This window comes from Cyrtonyx montezumae, unplaced genomic scaffold (assembly GCF_038088225.1).
Source record: "Cyrtonyx montezumae isolate F1298 unplaced genomic scaffold, pur_monq_1.0 scaffold_8, whole genome shotgun sequence".
NCBI classification, from domain to species: Eukaryota; Metazoa; Chordata; class Aves; order Galliformes; family Odontophoridae; genus Cyrtonyx; species Cyrtonyx montezumae.
The window spans coordinates 36,064,852-36,085,091 of NW_027072089.1; the positions used below are offsets into that span (position 1 = coordinate 36,064,852).

Sequence of the window (20,240 nt, forward strand, 5' to 3'; positions counted from 1 at the left end):
AGTCAGTGAAGCTAAGAAAATGTTTTTAAACAACCAAGGCTAATTATGATTATTATAACTAACACTGTCATTTTTGCTGGATGCATGTTAACACTGATGGCTTGCAAATCTTATGATGCTTTCGTTATTGGAGACCTGCATGATAACCTCCAATATTAATCTCTAACCTTCTACCTATGAAAGTCACCTACTTCCTGAGCAACAAGTTCAGACAATCTTGGATTAAACAGCCCCTTTTTCTCATGCATTATGGTAGACCCATACACTATACTTCAGTCTTTCCTTTACCAGCAGATAATAAAAATTACACATAAATCACTAAAAGACAATATATATTTCTTTGCCACAATCTGATTTGACTTAAAGTTCTGAGAAGCCAATCAATTTTGAGAATTGGGAGTCACATCCAAGTAAAACCTTCTACTTTACACCGTAAAGCACAACCAAAAAAACCCAAATTGTATTAGACACCTTCAATTACAGTGCTTACTCCTAAGAATTTGTTCCATGCCTGTGTCAGATACCTTACCCTTCACAAATCCTCTCTCCTATTATTTTTCCTCGTGGAAGTTATATTCAAGGTCTGACAAGTACATCAGACCAAGCTTGTGTCCACTGTTATTCAGATTAATTCTTAAATGCTACTACTTTCAGCTGATGCACTCTTTCCAAAGAAATAAGCTTACCCATCCAGACTTCTCCAAACTGACCAGCTCCGAGTTTCTTCACTAATTTAATTGATTCCCGTGGAATTTCCCATGCATCTTTATCCCACGGCTTTTGAGGCTTTGGACTAATACAAGCTTTTTCCAATTTTCTGCATAAGCCATCTGATTGTTCTGTTTTCCAAAAGAAACACAAACTATAAAATCCATTACATTTCAGTGTCATACATATTTTTAGACAAAGACCATTTAATTTAGACGTGCATTAACCAGTTCAAAACTGTTTCAAAGCAGCTGAAGTTCACTGATGAAAGTATAACCTTTTCACACTTAATAATAATAAAACTTAAATAAATAATGTCACATAAATCTGGCTACCATTGTTGATTGTTTTACTGTTTGCTTTTTATTAATTAACAATTTGTAACAAATAAATTTAAGATTTTATTGATAACAGTACATTGATGAAGATTCACATTTGTGTCAGGCCTGGAACCTGTATTTGGAATTTGTCAAGTATTCTTACAGTATGTTTCAAATGTGTGTACACATAGGAATGCAAGCATAAGTAGGTCACAACTGCCTTTTTCTCCAGCCACGTACCAGCTATAACTTTAACACAAATGTAAAATAATTATCAGGTTTACAAGCTGTGCAGAAAAATTACCACATATATCTAACAACTTAAAGAAATGTCCCGGCCAGGTTCTCAGCATGGCTTTGAAAAACTGGTATGATTTACATCTTTCTTCTCTGTCTCCCCAATGACAAGACAAATATATATATCGAGCTACTCACCAAGAAGTTGCACAAAATAAAAAGCCATTTTTGTAGCTAAAATATAAGTGGAAACTCAATCCTACCCTCCTCTTTCTGTTAATAATAAAAGTAGGTGTAATTTTATTTCTTTGAAGTCAATGGAATTTTACCTCCTTCAAAACTTTACTGACAAAATAAACTAAGTCAATTTATAGGGGAAAAAACACTAACTCTCATCATATATAAAATGTCATTAAGTCTATTCCTATTTTGACTGATTATGAAAACAAATCTACTCCCAAAGATGGAACTTATTTGCTTCCAATGCAGTCAACCCTGACTATAGTTTCATATCATCATCACTATAATAAGACATTTTATAAAGCTGTTCTGTATTCTACAATTGCATGCAACAGAGCATGTATTAGGCCTGATTATATAGCAGTCTTACTATGGTTCCAACCATTTTTACTATACCTTCAATAACATGCATGTCCGAGTTATTTAGAAATAAAAGATGAAAAGTTTTGAAAGAAGAAATTATTTATTTTTCTTCACAGGAAATAATAGCTGTATTCTATTCAACAATCCACAAACACATTTAACTTACTTTGATAATGTTTGATCATATCATTGATGCTGGGAAAAGTTATTCTTGGAGAGATGTAAAATCCTCCATTGTCAAGACTCCTAATTTTGTAGTGCTTAATGACGTCACCATGTTGGGGATCATAGTCTCTTATGGACAGAGAATAGCTGCCTGAGGAGAAAAAAAAGAATGATTATTAAATACAGCAATTTTGGGTTGCTCATGCATGCAGTTGAGTTCAATAAAAATACCTATTTTATTTTATTTTCACTTCTCTCCTTCCTCAAAAAATCCTATTGCAAGCAACACGAAGAATTTAGTCAGTAGCTAGCTCTGAACTGGTCACCAAAGTGCCTATAGTCAGACTTTCTCTTTCAATCTTATTCAATAAATTTAAGAGTTCCATAATCCAGACATCCATGACTAATGTGCACTTCTGCATAAAGTCACACTGACTTGAGCAGAAACATCTGGGAAAGCAACTCAAGGGTCATCAAAACAGTGAGATAGAAACTAAAATTTGGAGATCAGCATGTTGGAAAAGGAACTAGCTAGATGTCATAGGCCAGCTAGAAAAAGGATTGTTAGGAAATGGCCTGAGGTGTGCAAGAGGACAAGAAAATCTTTTAATATTTAGGATCCTAACCTCAGCTAGGATTAAAGATGGGGCAGCATAGTATTGATCCTAAACTACAGAATTCTTAATTCATTTCTCTTACACAATTCTCATCATTCTTTTTCAAAGGACAAGAAACCACCTCAGTTCCTTCTCTTTCTTTCCACACGCATATACAATGACAGGAGACAGAAATAAATATTTAGCTGGTACTTTGCCTTACTTCCACCAGCCTCTGTTGAATCTAGATCCCTGTCTTTATTTGAGAGCACAGAGATAGTGATGTGGATCTGTTATGGAAAGCTTTCTAAGCAATCATCATAGAATCATTTAGGTTGGATCATCAGGTTCAACCACTAACCTAACCTAAGTCCCATCACTAAATCATGTCCCTCAGTGCCACGTCCACATTCCTCTCCAGGTATGGTGTCTCCACCACTACCCTAAGAAGCCAGTTCTGATGGTTGGCCACCTGCAGTGTTAAGGCCAAAAAAACCCTACCCCTCTGAAGAGGACAGACATATGATCCACTGAAGGGATTAGCATGTTTTCCTTCTGGATGATCTAGTGTTAGAGTATCCAATTAGGTCACACTGTTAGAATCAAGATATTGGAGCAGAACCATCTTATGCTCTTCTATAAATCTCAATTGAAACATCTGGAGAATTTACTAAACATTTTAGTACAAAGAGCTGTGTCTGTAGTAGAAATCTTTACTAAAATGTTTCTTTGTTTGTGTTTCAAATGATGCTACAAGGCAGAAGAGTAGACTCATATGTATTAACTATACTTTAAAACTTGTAGTGATAGGTACAGATATAAAAACAGAAGACTTAATAAAATACAGCTTCTACTATTTATAACTAAAATCGTCCTTTAACAAAAGAATCGTGAACACAATTAAGGTAAAAGATCTTTTCATTCATTGCTGTTTCTTATCAGTGTAATAAGTCATATGTACACACATCCACACACTTTTTCCCCCATTTCAACCTAATAATTTGTAGCTTTCACCTATTTCCCTGGTGATTTTCTCATTCTTCTTACTCCTAAGTAGCTGCAGTTAGTTCAAAATGGCCAGACAGGTATAATTCCACACCACTTGATGCTAATTTTTGTGACAGATTGCATATTTTTAATATCAATTTCAAAATCAGCCACCCCAAAGCCTACCTTTTAATGTTTCACTTTCTCTGATAAGGAATGCTCCAGGGCCATTTCCAGGAGCCAGGAGTTGCCTTTCAGCATCTTTTCGAGTTATGTCTTTGAAGAACCACCTGAAAAGTATTTCAGAGAGTTAGAATTTTCCCCCACCCACAAAGGATACAAGGGCAGGTTGAAAAAGAAGTCTGGCAGTGTTTAGACAGAGAAGAACTTACTCTTCTGTTTCCAAGGTGTTTACTTTTGCTACATAATTGCTGGGAATGAAACCTTCTTTCTTTGTTGTGAGAGATTTAGCTCTCCACCATTCTCCTAGCCTGAAAAACAGAAACAGAAGTAGTACACACAGGAAAGTCGTACAGGGTTGTTCAGTTTCTCTTGTGCCAAAGTGAGAAAAAACACCTATCTTCTTTATTCAGGCTTCACTTAAAAGCCATTAGCCCCATCAGATCTAAGTTTGGTTACCACTACCAAGGACAGCTGCCAAGCCGTATCCACATTTATATTTTCTCATATAAGGTATCTTCCTTAACATTAGCACACTCATATTATGAGTAGCATATCAAAAAATTATTAAGGGATTTTAAAAGCCCCCCCCCCAAAAAAAAAAAAAAACAACAGTTAAAACTATCATACTCACTCCTCAATAACTTTCATTTTTTCTCCTTTTTTGAAGGACAAGTCATCTTCATGAAGGCCATCGTAAGGGTACAGAGCAACTACAATGACTCCATGCTCTTCTGGTTCTACAAATACAGAAAGGCAAAGGAATATTCTCATCATTTCCATGAACTGACAATGACATAGCACATAGGCAGCAAGATTCCTTAGGAAAACATACCTTCTTTGGCAAATATCTGTCCTGGTAGAAGGTGTGCATCTGTATTTGCCTACAATAAAATATGCCTTTAATTAAGCAGTTTTAGATCTTTGAGATAATTCTACATTACAGTTACATATTATTCAGTTGCTTTGGTATTATCTTATGTCTTAGGAAGCATCTCACAGTCACTTTCAAAAGCAAATTACAACAAAGAAAATACAGTCAAACCCAACTAGACTTTGAATTGAGCAGCTCAGATCCCAGGAAGCTATTTAACAAGCTGTGGGAAAGTTCACATTTTGCAACTTCTGCTTAACAGGGTTTACACAGGCTAGTTTAACTGGACAGTTAGTATCACCTTGGCAGTGTGAGGAACAGTCATGCTAAAGAACTACAAACATCTATATTTTTAAAGTTCTGTGAGAGGAAAAAAAAAAAAACTAATTAAAAGCAATGCAAACAGTAATACACAATAAAAGGGTGCAATTAATATTCACAGAAAATATGGTCCCTGAATAAGGACAGTTAAATACTCCTTCAGAAGAAGAGGGAATGATGAGGTGTGAGTAAATCTGCAAAGTAGCAGACCTACTTACTAAGCATGGGAATCCCCTTCCCAGCACTCCTTCTTGCTAGATAGCACACAAAGGAACTTCCCTTAGCTTGTTCCTCTTTCACCACAGTACTGCCTACTTCCGAACAGCACCCATCCTGCTCCTCTCCCTTACATACACATGTTGTGCAAGGTCAAATATTGGCCCTCAGTGAAGAAAAGGGTCGAGTAGAACTGGTAAAGACTCTCATTTCAGCCTTTTTAAACAGAAGTAATCATCACCTGGACCTCACGGCAATTAATATCCAAAACCGATGTCTCTAAAGTTTCCTAGCATTCTTATACAAACATACCTACATTTAGGTCAAAAGTCTCCCAAGGATTACTGATTCCACGCAGAAAACAATGTAAATTACAACACATAAAACACTGTAACTTAGCAAACAGTAACTTTTTTTTTTTTTTTTTAAGTATGTACTCTTTGAGTGGGAACTGCACAACACTAAAAGCCGAGTTGCGGACTAATGATCGATTTGAATTTCTTCATGCATGTGTTTTGGATTGAAATTTAAGCTATGCCAGTCATGCTTTGATCTTGCTAGTGGAATTCTCCCCTGAGACTATCTACTTACTGGCCTTTGCTGTTTATTGGACGTTGGATCCCTCACATAAATAGTTCGTTCAGTTTTACGTACTGGTTGATTCTTCAAATCTAGCCCATCTCCATGCAGATTCTCTTTCCTTTTTGATTTTATACATCCCATATTTCCTGTTGGAATAAAAAAGGTATTAAACAAAACATTATGCCATAAACCAAGCAGTTTCCCATAGAGTCATCTGGTTTATGTAGCAAAAATTTACTTTCTTTTCATATGCAACAGTTCACTGGAAGAACAACTTCACGTTAGAACATATGCCAAAAGATTTTTTTTTTTTTTGTGATGCAAAGGGAAAAAAGAATGATTTATTGTCTCAATCAACAGAAGTAAATGTTTCAAAAATTTATTTCCCATTCCAACATTTTCAGATTTATCATCTCTTCTCCTGAACCAGCCAGCCCCTCTCCATCTCCATCTTTCTGATTCTTCCATGAACTTCAAAGTAAATATAAGAGCAAATATAATTACTGTAGTGAAAATCTGCTTCAGTATTTTAGAGAAGGCTGCTCTGAAGCTGTAAGAAACACTGCAGAGGCTCTAGTGTAGCAGATCTTCAGGAAACAAAGAAATAATCCAGTCTGAATGACGAGAACTGCAGCTGGAGTTAGCCATGCCTGTATCTCCCCACTTTATTTTGCATCTGCCAGTCTAGCAGGGAGCTCAGCTGGATTCAAATCCCTGTCTCACACCGGGCTGATGATTTGTGCAGTCCCAGCTCCAGGGCAGATATGCTGCTACTGTGACCTTCAGCAATGAATCTCCTTGTTCAGATAAGCCTGTTATAACAGTTTAAAACAGAAAGTAGGTGTATCAGTGATGAAAAATCACCACACAAGTATTTCTTCTCCAACACAAATGAGAAGGCTAATCCTTCTCTCAGGATGTGCATCCATGCTCAGTCAGATGAGATACAGCTGCCAGCATCTGCATGGCTGGAACCTGACTGCTAATCCCATGATGTAATTACAGAGCACTTCAGCAAGCACATATACAATGTTATCTCTATATTCCTTCCCCAGAGGATAGCAATTTTACTTACTCTTGAAAGAACCCAATAGGAACGTTTTTTCAAGCCTCTTCTTCCTTACTCTCTCCCTCCTTTCAGGTCAGTGCTCTGACTAGGTTCACGGTCATATTTTCTCTTGCAGGCACATACTCTCACTCCCCCTGCCCTAATTAATCATTAAAGCCAGTTCTTTGAAGAACAATGTAAAACATAATAAGAGCTCAGCACACATGAAGGGCTCAAATAAGCCAGCAGTGAACAAAATGCAGCTTGAGAAGGCAGAGCAGATTGCCGTGCCCTACACTACATCTTTCACCTCCATCCCTCTGAAGAAGAGGCTCCCCATCCTGTACACCAACATTCCCACAACCCATTCCTGTCTGAAGGCACTGGGGGGCACTTTCAGCCAGGAGCTTCCCTTAGAAGCACACATCTGTAATGCCTAATATTTGTTTGTGAAAAAGTCCACTGGAAGATTTTCCAAATGTTCAGTTCTGCGTGGGTTATGTGCAAGCTGTTCTGGAGGGGGGGGAGGGGGGGGGGGAATAAAAAGAGAGAGAGAGGAATTGTATTTCTTTTTAATAATTGTGGATGTGCAAATGATTTTTGTTCTACTGTAAAATGATCTACAGGGAATTTCTGTACACCCGTAAGCAAGTTGCTGTTTGCAAGCTCACACTAGACTGCTGGAAGCCCAGTGTTTAATTACTTGCTGTATCTGCAAGATGAGATACTTAGCCAACAAAGCGCTAACCTTTTTGCTCTTGAGTAATTCTGCTTCTACAGAACAAACTGCTGAAATTGAGGACATAAGATAATTTGATCCAAATTGCCTTTGTCTATTGCTGTAAGAAACTTGAAGATATATTTGGGAACTGCAACTCACCCAGCACCAATGTAAAGTCACAGGAAAGCATTTTTACTAAGGCTTTTTTTTTTTTTTTCCAGCTAAAAGCACATGAGCAGTGAGCTTTGTTGTGAGGTCCTGCTGCAAACTCAAGGTTAACATTTGTTCATGACAATAACAACAATGGAAGAGCAATATCAATGTGCAGGTGCTATCTAATCCCACTGCAGTACACTCAATATCATGTAAAATTGCACAAACAGCGTGTGAAATAACACGTGTGATGGCACCAGAGAAGATCCCATGCCTTATCACTTATCACAAAGAGCTGTTTTTTACCTCTGGGAGATGAAAACCCCTAGCCCACAGAGAACCTAGATATATCTACATGCACAAAACAGAATTAGCAAATAGCTCCAAGCTGGTGCTGAAGACAACACATGCTTCAATGGGGAGTTACTGTTTCCTTCCCTCCAGTACAGCTCCAAGGACTGAAAATTTAGTAACAGCAAGAGGGTAGTGATGCTTTATTTAAAGGTAAGACCTGCACTTCAAGCTGCTCCAAGCAGTGCACTTCAAGTCTGCTCCACGATGCAAACTGAAGCCTAGAAAGTGAGGCCAGCTGCTTCAGAAGTGGGATCCTGATCCAACCGAAATGCCAGTGTATATCCACCCTGAGACCTTTCAGCTTCTTTACTAAACAAGCCTCATAATTCTTGTAGAAGAAAGTTTGAAGATAATTAATTCTTGTAGAAGAAAGTAACAAGAGTGTTTAGTACTTAATATACATATCAATGCAGTTAAGCCTCTGCTCAGTGACTGAGTGCAGTATGTGAGCTAAAGGGTATATATATACTCAGTGCATGTCATCTGCATTGTCAGTATCATAAAGCACAGCATTATACATTTGTACTGAGATATGAAGATTTTCCCCAGGGTTTTGAGAGTGGTATTAATGTAAAGATTTGTAGAGCTAGTATTAATAGCAGGCACTGAAAGGAGAATTTCAATCAAAGCACATTAAATAATGAATTTCAAAAAAGTGCAACATAAAGACCAAAGTTAATCACAACCTTTGCCTATGCCCTAGCATATTTCCCACTCAACTAAACAGATATGAAACATAAAAGTGTTCGCAGAGTGCATCTTTTGTAGTCTACAGAGTACTCACAAGGAAATTCTGAAGGAGGAAAGTTAAATCATGCATAAATAAAATATTTTACTTAGTATCAAGTGTTTATTTGCATAGCTCTCTCTTCCTGTATCACAATGAATATCAAGGAAGTGTTTTGAGAAGATATAAAAGGAAAGCAAAAAAACAACGCAGGAGTACAGTATCATTACATACGACACTACGTTATTGTTCTTCAGAGATAAAAATAATTCAGACACCAGAGCAGATACTAACAGCCCCTGCTCAGGCATTTCCCACCCAATAGCTTTTCAATACAGAAAGCATCACTTTTCATCCACGCTTTTGATGCACTGTGCTGTCCACACTTCTAGATGCAAAAGACATAATTAAAATCAACTCCAAAGAGCAGAGCAGCTAAATTTAAAAACATTTTTAAAAGTGACAGATTCTTTCATAACAGAAAACATCATATCACAGGGCTGAAAGGTAAAGAATGAATACCCACAGCATGGTGACAGCAATCCAAGTTCAGGCATCCTTTGAAAACACAGAGAACTGTCCCTAGCAACACAGGGCCTCTTCACTGTCGTTTCACAGACAACAGTTTTGATGTCTACAGAGACATTTGCCTTAAAATTCCCCACCGAATCTCTTGTTATCATCCCTGTTTCATCTTGCTACAGCAGCACATGGGTCTTAATTTCAAAGCAGATTTTTGGAGTATCAAAAGCAGCACAACATTTCTTGAAGGTTAAAAGCTGCTCTCTACCCTAGAAGTGCTGTTGCTCTATCTGCCTTTTGCTGCTTCCAGCAGTCAGAGACTGTGACCACAGTCTGTCCATCGGCCACTGTTAGCATTTGAGGTTTCATTTCCTCCCAGTGTATAAAAGCTGATCTTACTTTTCTCTTTGGTCACAGTCAAAGCCATTGGCATCCTTGTGATTCACACAGTATTTACAGTGCGAATAGGAAATGGTTCCCTGGTAAGTTCGGGCCTTTCTTGAGTTAAGTCATGTAGCAATGTAAGCGATTCTCAAATCCTCACAGATTTTTCAATTCTTTAGAGCAGATTAAATAAATCTTTACCTGTGATAATAGCTTTCAGTAAACAACTGACATAGGTACTTTGTTGGGTTGGTTTTTCTTCTTCCAATAATAAAGTACTTTTCGAAGAATTTCAACTGTGACAGTGAGTACATGGACAACTAAGTTTTATTCAATAAATATTTGTTTATCCAAAGAACAGCTATCAAGTATGTAAATAGCAATTTTGTGTGTAGCTTTGTCTTTTAACACTTACATACATTTGTGCTTAAACAGAAACATAAAGTGAATTTGTATTCAATTGTAAGGTTCATCAGCATTAAACCTTTCAATAAAGCCACCGACTCCATTATGCATATATACAGAAGTGTGCCTTCGCAGTGCAAATGAGAGAGGGATGGTGCACTGAGAAGACAAATCAACAAAGACCCTCAAATTATTCTGATCTTAACACCACTTTCTGTCTTCGGAATTCCAAGTTAAAGAACTGGAAACAATTACTGTCACTATATAAAAACATTTTTAAAGCCAGAACATTAAAATAGCTTGGAGAGCAGAGGGGTAAATCTTTTCATTCATTTAAACACCTCTTTCAAAAATTGAAAAACACATCCCTTCCCCCTGCAGTTTTTCCCTAGTTTAATTCCTTTTTGTCTTAGTGTAGCCTTTAATGCCTGTCTTTTTTTTCCCTGCTATTTCACAAGTTCTGAAACCAGAAGGTAAGATTCTGATGTTTTCATCACATTTTCTGAATAATAAAGCTTGTGAGACTGCTCTGCATTATGTTCAAGGTCAAGGCCAAGGCAATGGAGTCTTGAGAAAAGAAAAACTCACTCAGGGTCTGAAAAACAAACTAACTTGGGTGTAAAACCACTCAGGAGGAAGAATTGTAAGCCAACCCTGTCCAAGGACAACACCAGCTTTCTCAGTACTGTCACCCAACTTCATATGTTGCTTCCTTCAACTGCTTAAGTTACCCATTCTAGGAAAATACATAATTCCTTAAACTTTGAGGATTGCTCTTAATTTATCTTAAACTTCTTTGCTGACTTGTTGCTGTAAATCTTGACTGCCTGGTAACTTTCATTAAATTAGACTATGGAGAGCAGGGAAAACCTGGGTGAGCTTTTATTTGTGGGCCTGTTTCACTTCCTACGTCTTGTTTTTGCACCAGAGACCAGTTAGGGGAACTTCAGCAGCTTGTTCTTCCCTTGCCTTTCTGCTGAAATGGCTATGTGCATCTCAGCCGCTCCTCACCTCATGTATTTTAAACTCTTTTTCATTCAGTACTTTTCTACTGTACCTCATCACCTCACCTCTGTGTCTCTCAGACTGAATCAATCCCTTAGATGACACAGGGACATGAGTCATGAAGTATGCCCTGAATGCCTATAAGAAAGAGCAAGAATAGCCTCCATCTACCCAGTGTTTAACTATGACAGGACTCTACTTTTATCTGTAATGTAAGAAACTGTACTCCAGCTGGCAGCATTTCTAAAAACAAATAAAAAATAAAAATAAAAATAAATCAGGGAGTCCCTAAACTTCTTTCATCTCTTTCTGGGAAAGGGTGAGACAAAACTAAAATAATATTTTGATATGCGCATATACAAAAAAAGGAAAAGACAACAAACAATTTAACTAACAGGGTAACCTTCAAAAAACAAATATCTCTGTAGTGTATGGGATATCCTCAAACATGTAAGTTAAACCAAAACATTTTCCAAGGGTGCACTTTTATAACAGCCATCTACTTTATTACCACAATTAGAGCGCTGTGCTAACAATTACTTTCTGGGAAAGGCAGCTCAATTGCATTACATAAGCTTTGAAACAAGGTTATAAAGCTCCGATTATAGAGAGGTTACTGCACGGTGGTGCATTCTCAGGGGCCAATAACGGCATTGAGCCTAAATGGCTCTTCACCTGCTCAAGTGATTGGGACGAAGTCACATCTCTCACTCTCTAGGTTTTAAGGACCAAGCCCTTGCAGTCTTTTCTATTTCCACCAGTCATCTCAGGAGCCTGTCTCCATTCCACATCAGCTTGAACTCATCCCTCCTAAGGGCAGGAGGCTGGAGCCGGTCATGTGCTCCAAGATGACTTTCAGCAATGCCTTGCAACAAACAGCACTTCTGTTTCTTCCAAAGGTAGAAATACATTCCCCAGGAAATTCCAGCAATGCATTTACTGTTTTCAAACTTTCATCACACTGGCCTTTTGTAATCACCTTGTGATCAGCTAGAACATCCAGGCTTGTCTCATTTTTCATAACGACAAACTCTCATGAGAGCAGGTTTTCCTATCTCCGGAAGCATGTCCTTACACCCTGGTATTAAATTTCTCCATGTTATTTTGCCACACTATTCTTTCTGCACAATATTCTCAGCTGTCTGCGTGTTTCTAATGCCTCTGAGTATCTCAAGTGTTCTTTTTTTTTTTTTAATATATATATTTTTTCATTAGCAATGAAAAACAGTCTCAAAGCAACACAAACACAAAACTAGACAGGAGTTTGGGGAAGTGCAGCAGACAGGCACCACGATAGTATTCAGCATCTTACTCAGTTCCTTCCTAAGTCATTATGAAAAAGAAAATTTGTCTTTGTTCATGCTCTTTTTTCTTCTTTTTTAACCATTTTCCTTTATCAGTATCAAGCATCACCCTAACACCTTAATATTTTCCAACATTTGCACTCCCATTACAGTTCCAGATCTATCACGTTTACTTCTGCAACATTTGTTTTTTCTGTCCTACACCAGTATTTCTGACCCTCCCCTTCAGAACCCAATTCCCCAAATGAGCACACAAATATCTCATCCTGACCACACCAATCTGGGCTGACAAAATAATTTACTGAACTTATTACATTTTTGACATCCATTCTTCCACTCTTTGGCGATGTTGTTCTGTTGTTCTTTTTTTCTTTTTTTCTTTTTTTCTTTTTTTTTTTTTCCCCATATTGGTCTGCATATTGAAATCAGCAGAAGGACTACATAACATTCCTAGTTTAAGCCAACTTCTTAAAGATTTCTTTCTTCTTCTTCTTTTTTAAATCAAAATTCAAGTTAGAATGGGGAAAAAATAAAACATGCTGCTATCTGACTATGGTGAAAGTGTACGGTGTATTAGACCATACAGAAAACAACCCCCCAGAGAGCAGATATAAGAACAGGAAACCTATGGTGTGACAAAATACCTGCAGTGGCTGTAATGATGTGTTTTGCTGCACAGAAGAGAAGCCTTTTATTCTATTTCCCTCCTCCTTTCTTTCTTTTTTTTCTTTTTTAACTTATAAATGCAGCATTGTAGCTATGTGGTGCCTAATATGAACTAACAAATTGCTTTAACAAACAGAAAGTATGTGATGTTAAGTCACATCTCAAACTTCCAAGCATGAAAAAGTCAAATATGGCTAAGTAGAAATTATGTGTGGTCAAGCTTTGCACTTCCCTCCACAACCACTGCAATAGTGTTTATTAAGTGCTTTGGCAAAACTGTTTTCAGTTCATGTAAAAAGTTTCCTACATTCAACTGATACTAATCCACAGTTCAGTCTTCCTTTGTTAAGTCTTTAAGCTACAGGGTTAAGATACATTCAGTCAGTGCTCAGCTCCTTGATCTTTATGGGAACTCATGAATGACACGGTAACAAATACAATGGTTGTCAGCATAATGAAAGACCTGAAAGCGGCAGTTCTAGCAGGGATAGAGGATGGGGTGGGGACTAAGCGAGGACCAAGGAAGAAGTGCTATCTCTTTTCTATGAATCCACCATAGCTTCCTCCTAAATGTCTTGGGTTAGTGTAAGAAATTTGCCTGTAGTTAAAAATAACTAAACAAGAGAAATCAAGAAGAAACACTGAAAATAACTAATGCCACTGTGGTAGCACAACAGTGTTATTATGCTTGTAAAAGGATAAAAATAAAATTCTGAAGTCAAACATTACTTTGAAATTATGTAGAATACGATTACACAAATTACTGATTCTTTTCCTTGTTTATTCAATTGAATAAAAATACCTAAGCACAAGAAAGTTAATCCACACTAGACCGTAATTTTGTTAACATTGCATAATAGACTTAATGTATTATGGAATCGTTCCAGGTTCATGTAGTCAGTACCTTTGGCACTGATTTTAAATCAAGTCTTATATTAAACTAACATCTGGTTTCTGACCTTATAACACTTGCTTCATTTTATTACGGTCATTTGCCTCAACTGCATCCTCGAGACTTTTGAATCAGTATCAACAATGAATTAATTCATTTTGCCAGCCTTCAGACAACCGCATCTTCCATTTCCTCAACTTCTCTTTCACTGAACTTTGCCTTTTGAAGATAGGGGGAAAGGTCAAACAACATCTTAATTTGTCATAACAGAATAAGTACTTTCATCAAATTCTTCAAAAGGGTCATATGAAACTGTACAGGGAAAGAAGAGTGCCAACATGTTAACTGTGTTAAATGGAAGGTTCATAAGTACTTAACAAATTTAAGTGTTGGGCAAACTATAAAAATATCAAACAAAATAAAATATAATTTTATGTATAATTTATAGATATATTTTCTTTTGAAAATATCATTTTCTTTACTAGTAAGTAACCTCTACTAATGAGAAACAGCAATATTGTTTAAGCAAATCTCCATTTCCAAATGAAAATTTGGCCAAACTACTACACCACAGAGAATCAAAAAGTTTCCTAAGTATTCGGAAGTGTTACACTCACTTGAGCAAACTCAAAAGATCATGTCCACATGGCAATCTGAGCATGTCTGTGATTCACGTACATTTTGTTCATCTTTAAATTCATCACTTTGGCCAAAGGTTTAGTAGTCCAGTATTTCCCCCAAGCCTTACAGATGTCAGTGATTACAAGTAGTAGGAGGATCCTTCTCCTCTCCATTGTAAATGACTACTACAGTCACTGCAGCATAGGAAAATGGGACACCACCCACAAAATTAATAAGGTTCTGGGGCAAAGTCCAGAGATAGTCTCTACATGTAGACAACATAGAAATCTGTGGATACAAGGTGACAAAACTGAAGGACAGAGAGACAATGTTTTAACAATTTCTTTACAGAACACTGTTCAAATAGTTGCAGCATACCACACACGTCTCAGCTCTTTCACTGTTGTGGGTCTTGCCAATTTGCAGACCTGTGTCCTGCTCCTTGCTCTGGTACTACTTACCTACCTCCTTGCTCTCTCCTCCCTCACATCTACACTTTGTCTCCCAAACAAGGCATAATTTGAGGTGTACAACAAAGATTTCTGCATCTCACACACTCAGTGGTTTTACTCTGATACTGTTGAACATACCTGTCAATTTACTTGAAGACAAAAGTGTAGCCACATGAATTATACCAGGCAACCAGTTGCTCTGTATGAGCTTCTTTGCAGTATCAAATGTCTGCATTTACTATGTAATACATGAGAGAGAAATTAGTGAGCTTCTCCCATTTTCACTGAGTTTCAGAATAACACACTGGACAAAGCGAGCAGCTTGTTTACATTTAATGAAGTGCATCAGAATTTGTCTGTCTCCTAAATATCATCATCAGGCTGTGCTCCAGGTAGCTCTTCAGCAGAAATCTGTCATTCCGTCTGCACCCTCCAGAAGCTGCATTGAAAGATATATTTGCCTTCCTTCATCCCTTCTTAATAAGGTAGTTCTTATTACTCAGCCACAACACAACATGCGTGGACAAACGTATGAACAAGATATCGGTTAGGGAGATCCATCAATAGCTGCTATGACTAAGGGGAGGTGGTGGTTACTAATAAACATGGCCTTCAACCAGTTAAGGATGTTGCTGGCAATAAAAAGTCCTTTGTAGATATAATCTCATGTCTTGAGATATACCTGTAACTCAAATCCACTGCCATACTGTAAACAGAGAACTCAAAGACAATGAAATTATCACAACATGTCCTTGAAAACAGTCAAAAAGTCCGTGGTGAAGGTTTTGAGGGTGGCCTCATAAAAAGTATACCACTTCTCCTTTAAGTTTATCTTCTATTTTCAGTGTATTACACTGACAGAAAGGGGAACAGATCAACAATGTATATTAGCTTTTGTTCTCCAAAATTCAGGTAACCTTAACCCCATGGAATAAATCAAGTTATAAGAACTCCTACAACTTATTTTCAGCACTAATTATATTAATTCAAATTAAAGTAATGATGAGTGATTTCTGTATCAACAGATCTTAATTCTCTACTTGCCTGGTCATTTTCCATCCCATATTACTTCGCATCATGCTTTTACTATCCTCCTCCATTGGTCAGAGGTCTCAATCTGCTATCACCTCCATGTTTAAATACTGACTCATATGAACAAACTTGCCATTGAAACATAGCAATCTTGTTACAGCGGTGTAACAATATCTCTTGGGCAGCTGTCTGAAACACTGATTTTCACAAATAACTCACAAAACAGGTATTTTTTCCACCCACTTTAAAAGCTAGCATCTAATGCAGTTGCAAAAATGATCTACTTCTCCAGCAGACTATTTAGTGTTCCATTAGCTGTACTGCCCTCAACATTTCATACACACAGAGAAACCCTTCCCAAACACAGTCCACTCCATGTAATTATGAACTATGAGATATTATGAGGTATGTAATTATGAACTATGAACTCGGATGAAAATCTGGGGTTAAATCATTTGTGCTGACACGTACTAACACACTCACCCAGACTGCAGTTCCTCTCAGAACTTTGCAAACCCTGGGCAAGTTTTCTTCAGTTGCAAAAGGAAGTTGCAATAGTTCTATAAAAATTAGTGTTGAATCCGGTGTCAGTAAATTACAGTAGCAGAAACGATGTCTGGTGCTATCCAACCTTTACAGTAATACCAGAAGAACATTTAGTGCTAACTGTGTTAGCATTCATGACAGGAACCACCCAACTGGTGTAATTAGCAGAACATCCCTTAACTTCAAAGGTGTAATCCTTATGCTGGCACTGGTCCATTTATAATTCATCCATTTAACATAAACTCTGTGTTAATTCTATTTCTCTGAGTGCATCGAACCAAAAATGCACACATTGTAGATGACTTTCCTACCTCAGTGAACAGTTTCAAGCAAATGCTTTAATTTGGGGTGCATGTGTATGTGCCAGAGGATATTTTTCTGAGCAACAGTTTGCTACAAATATTGAAAATACAACTAGAAGAGCTATAGCATAAGCAATTTCTGGAGGTTTTTTTTTTTCTTTTAGATGACATCATTGCGATCAGGACTTTGTGAACAGATACAAATACACAGAAATGTACCAAACTATCCTGAACACATAGGAGTTCAGGCCTGAAAGCCCAACACAGAAAGGTAGAAGCACACTTCACAAAAAATCTCGTGGAACAATATGCTCAAGCTGAGGTGACAATAAAACCACGGAAGAATACATGTCACTGATCAAACATGGAGTAAGAATGGATACACAAGTTTCTAAGCATTCTTTTCACATCTGTTGCACGCATGAGCATGCATAAGTAGTTTCTCAAATGTTAACCAAAATTAAATATTTCACATTCTTCCAGCTTTCAGAGAGGAATGAGAATGGGAATTAGGAAACTCTCGAGGAAGGATTGAGAAGCACTGGCATGCCAGCTTGGCTGGCTGTCCCTAGTTCAAACACTCTAAGGAATAACTATGCACCTCAGATTGTAACCATGTGTGTGTGTCTTTGCAGAGGACCTTTCTCAAAAGCAAAAATGAGAAAGGGGGAAAAAAAAGTTCTCAAAATCTTGTAATAGCAGCTATGCAACAACATTAACTTGATTCAAATCCATTTATATCTGAGATAAGCTGCACTACACTAAGCAGAAGTTCTAAGTGGAGGACAACACTTCCGTTTTGTTCAGACTTGAAGAATCACACCACGTTTGCTTAAAATTTCCATTTCTTTCATTTTCAGAAGCTCATTAATACTTTGACCACTGCTACTATTTTGGCTGTGCCTGGACATCTTATTTTCTCTCTCGCAAATGAACAGTGGTGTCTTCACAAAGTATCACTACTTGACTGTATAGTATTTAATGTTTTCTGTTGTTTCTAGCCCTGCTTAACGCTCAGGAGCTTAGCAATTGATGGCAGATGCCAACCTAGCAATTACAACCAGAGCCACTTCCACTGATTTAAGCTATGATCTTATAATTGACATCTCAGAGGAGCTCTACAGACTCTGAGAGACTCAGGCCAGGTCTTTCTAAACAAAGCAGGTCTTAATGAGCACAAAAACACATATGACAACTTCAGCAGTTTTAGAGTCGTGGTAAAAGTGAAGTCCCTAAGAAGAATTATTTTCACACTCATACTGAAGATTGCAATAATTTTACAGCTTTCTTATTACAACTGTACTGGATGCTTGTTAAAATTTATAATCTTAGTCATTTCAAACATGAAATACAGAGTTCACAGGCAAGCTCATAGGTTCATAGGTACATTAGGTTGGAAAGGACCTACAAGATCATCTAGTCCAACCATCCTCCTATCACCATCCCTACCCACTAAACTACTAAATCAAATCCCTTAGCACCTCATCTAAACTACAAGCTACATGATTATAAATTAATCATAAAAAAAACCCAAAAACACAGGCAGTGCACAAGCTCCATTGTTTATATACAACTTTAACACTCACAATGTGTTCAGCACTGAGCTAACTTTCCAAGCAAGAACTAAGATATAACATTTATAGCATTTGCTCACAATTGTTACCTAAGACTTGATCAGGAAAACTGTAAAGATTCCACAACAATCTTACATTTGTATCTCATAGAATTAAGTGCTGAGCAACAAAGACACTTTAATATTGCGGGAATGCACAGGAAGTTCTCAGGACTATACGAACCATATGAGAAAAGGTGAAGGGGAAACCTCTGAAAGGTCAGAAATGGGGTTGATACTAAGAAATAAATGAAGAGGGAAGTCCAGAGAAACAAAGAGATAAAAGGAGAACAAATTATCAACAGCAAAGAATAACTAATGGGGTAGAAAACTGAAGACCCTAGGAAAGCACACTTTCTCAATGGATATGACAAGATACAGAATGTATGTTAAACACAACGGTTGTATTGCTGCTCACAGGAGCAATGACTTTTCCATGTCATATCATACCAAACATCTTGATATTTTTATTTTTGCCAAAGAAGCAAGAGAATCATAGCAGGAAAAGACTTTGGTTGCCAATAGTCAAATCCATTACAGAAAACAGCAATGATCACAGCTCCAATTCAAATAAGCTATTTAAAAGCTGAATATTCCATTTTATGATACATGTATCCAACACTTTCAGGCTTGCTTAGATGTTCCACCTAAAACAGAAATACCTCATTTGAAAGACCTTCTTCCCTCACTTAACCAGTCCTTCAGCCAAAACACTTTCCTATTGGTGCCTGCTCCACATAAGTTGGTTTTTCAAAGCTTGTACTGATCTCTCAAGGCTAACTCCATTACGTTTCACTACCCAAGGGGACAGGGTATCTGGGGCATGTTGCCACCAGAGCACAGCCCAGAAGTCCTGGAGCTTTAGCACCACATACTCAGTGTGAAGCCTTGGTTTCCTCTTCCAGGCCAGCACTTATGCTGATAAATTCACACTGCTACACTGATACAAGGTGGGTTTACAGGGATGGTGAACATGGGCTGCAAAACTCTTCATACACGGCACAGAAAATCTTCCTGCATACAAGAGAAACAAAACTTGACCAAGAGAGCTAGAAACAACATCACAGACAGCTGATAGCAGGCAAAGGGGTAGCAGCAACTCACAGATTGCATTTTAGAAGGAAATCAGCCTATTTCAAGTTAAGCTAAGAACATTCTTAAATCAAATGTGACTAACAGCTTTCTCTAAAGACAGACTGTATCTATACATAATCCCAATTCTAAATTGAGGAGTCTTCCTGGCCATCTATAGAACAACAGATCTGCCCTATAAGGAGGCATAGGCTTCTGAAAACATTGTGAAGACCATATCAGTACTGCTGAGCCAGACACTCTGGGACTTCAGAGCCCTGCAAGAGGCTAGAGGTACATATTTCTGGGCACTTATTCCCTAATAAGGCAGCACACGTAGATTACAAAAGACAACCAGATTATGCAAGGCACTGAGGCTTATTTTGTGATAGGGAAAAAAGAAAAAGTTACTGCACAGAGATCCAAATCAAGAAATGAAAGAAATGACCTGTATCACTGACATTCACAAAAACAAAGCAGGACAGAAACAGATTAACGCTGAAATAAAATGATGTGGGATTTGAAAAATTTCTTTTACAGCAGTAGGAAGAGAGTATTGTTATAGCAGGAAAAAGATTGAAATACTGCTTTTTCCAGGAAATGGGGAAAAAAAGGAGGACAGCACATTGTTATT

The 20,240-nt window shown here is 37.6% G+C and overlaps 1 protein-coding gene across 2 annotated transcripts in view; it reads right to left on the bottom strand.

Annotated features, from left to right (window-relative positions):
- The window catches only part of LYN (LYN proto-oncogene, Src family tyrosine kinase), a 43,733-nt gene that overhangs the window by 17,950 nt on the left and 5,543 nt on the right, over nucleotides 1-20,240 (bottom strand). The window contains exons 2-8 of one of the 2 annotated variants that reach the window (XM_065753283.1): nucleotides 5,799-5,935; nucleotides 4,632-4,680; nucleotides 4,431-4,536; nucleotides 4,009-4,107; nucleotides 3,803-3,906; nucleotides 2,035-2,184; nucleotides 687-839 (exon numbers count right to left, since the gene is read on the bottom strand). In XM_065753283.1, the coding sequence (XP_065609355.1) occupies nucleotides 687-839; nucleotides 2,035-2,184; nucleotides 3,803-3,906; nucleotides 4,009-4,107; nucleotides 4,431-4,536; nucleotides 4,632-4,680; nucleotides 5,799-5,930 (793 nt within the window). In that variant the 5' untranslated portion in view covers nucleotides 5,931-5,935. The remainder of the gene's footprint in view (nucleotides 1-686; nucleotides 840-2,034; nucleotides 2,185-3,802; nucleotides 3,907-4,008; nucleotides 4,108-4,430; nucleotides 4,537-4,631; nucleotides 4,681-5,798; nucleotides 5,936-20,240) is intronic. The other variant, XM_065753282.1, reaches the window with a different exon arrangement.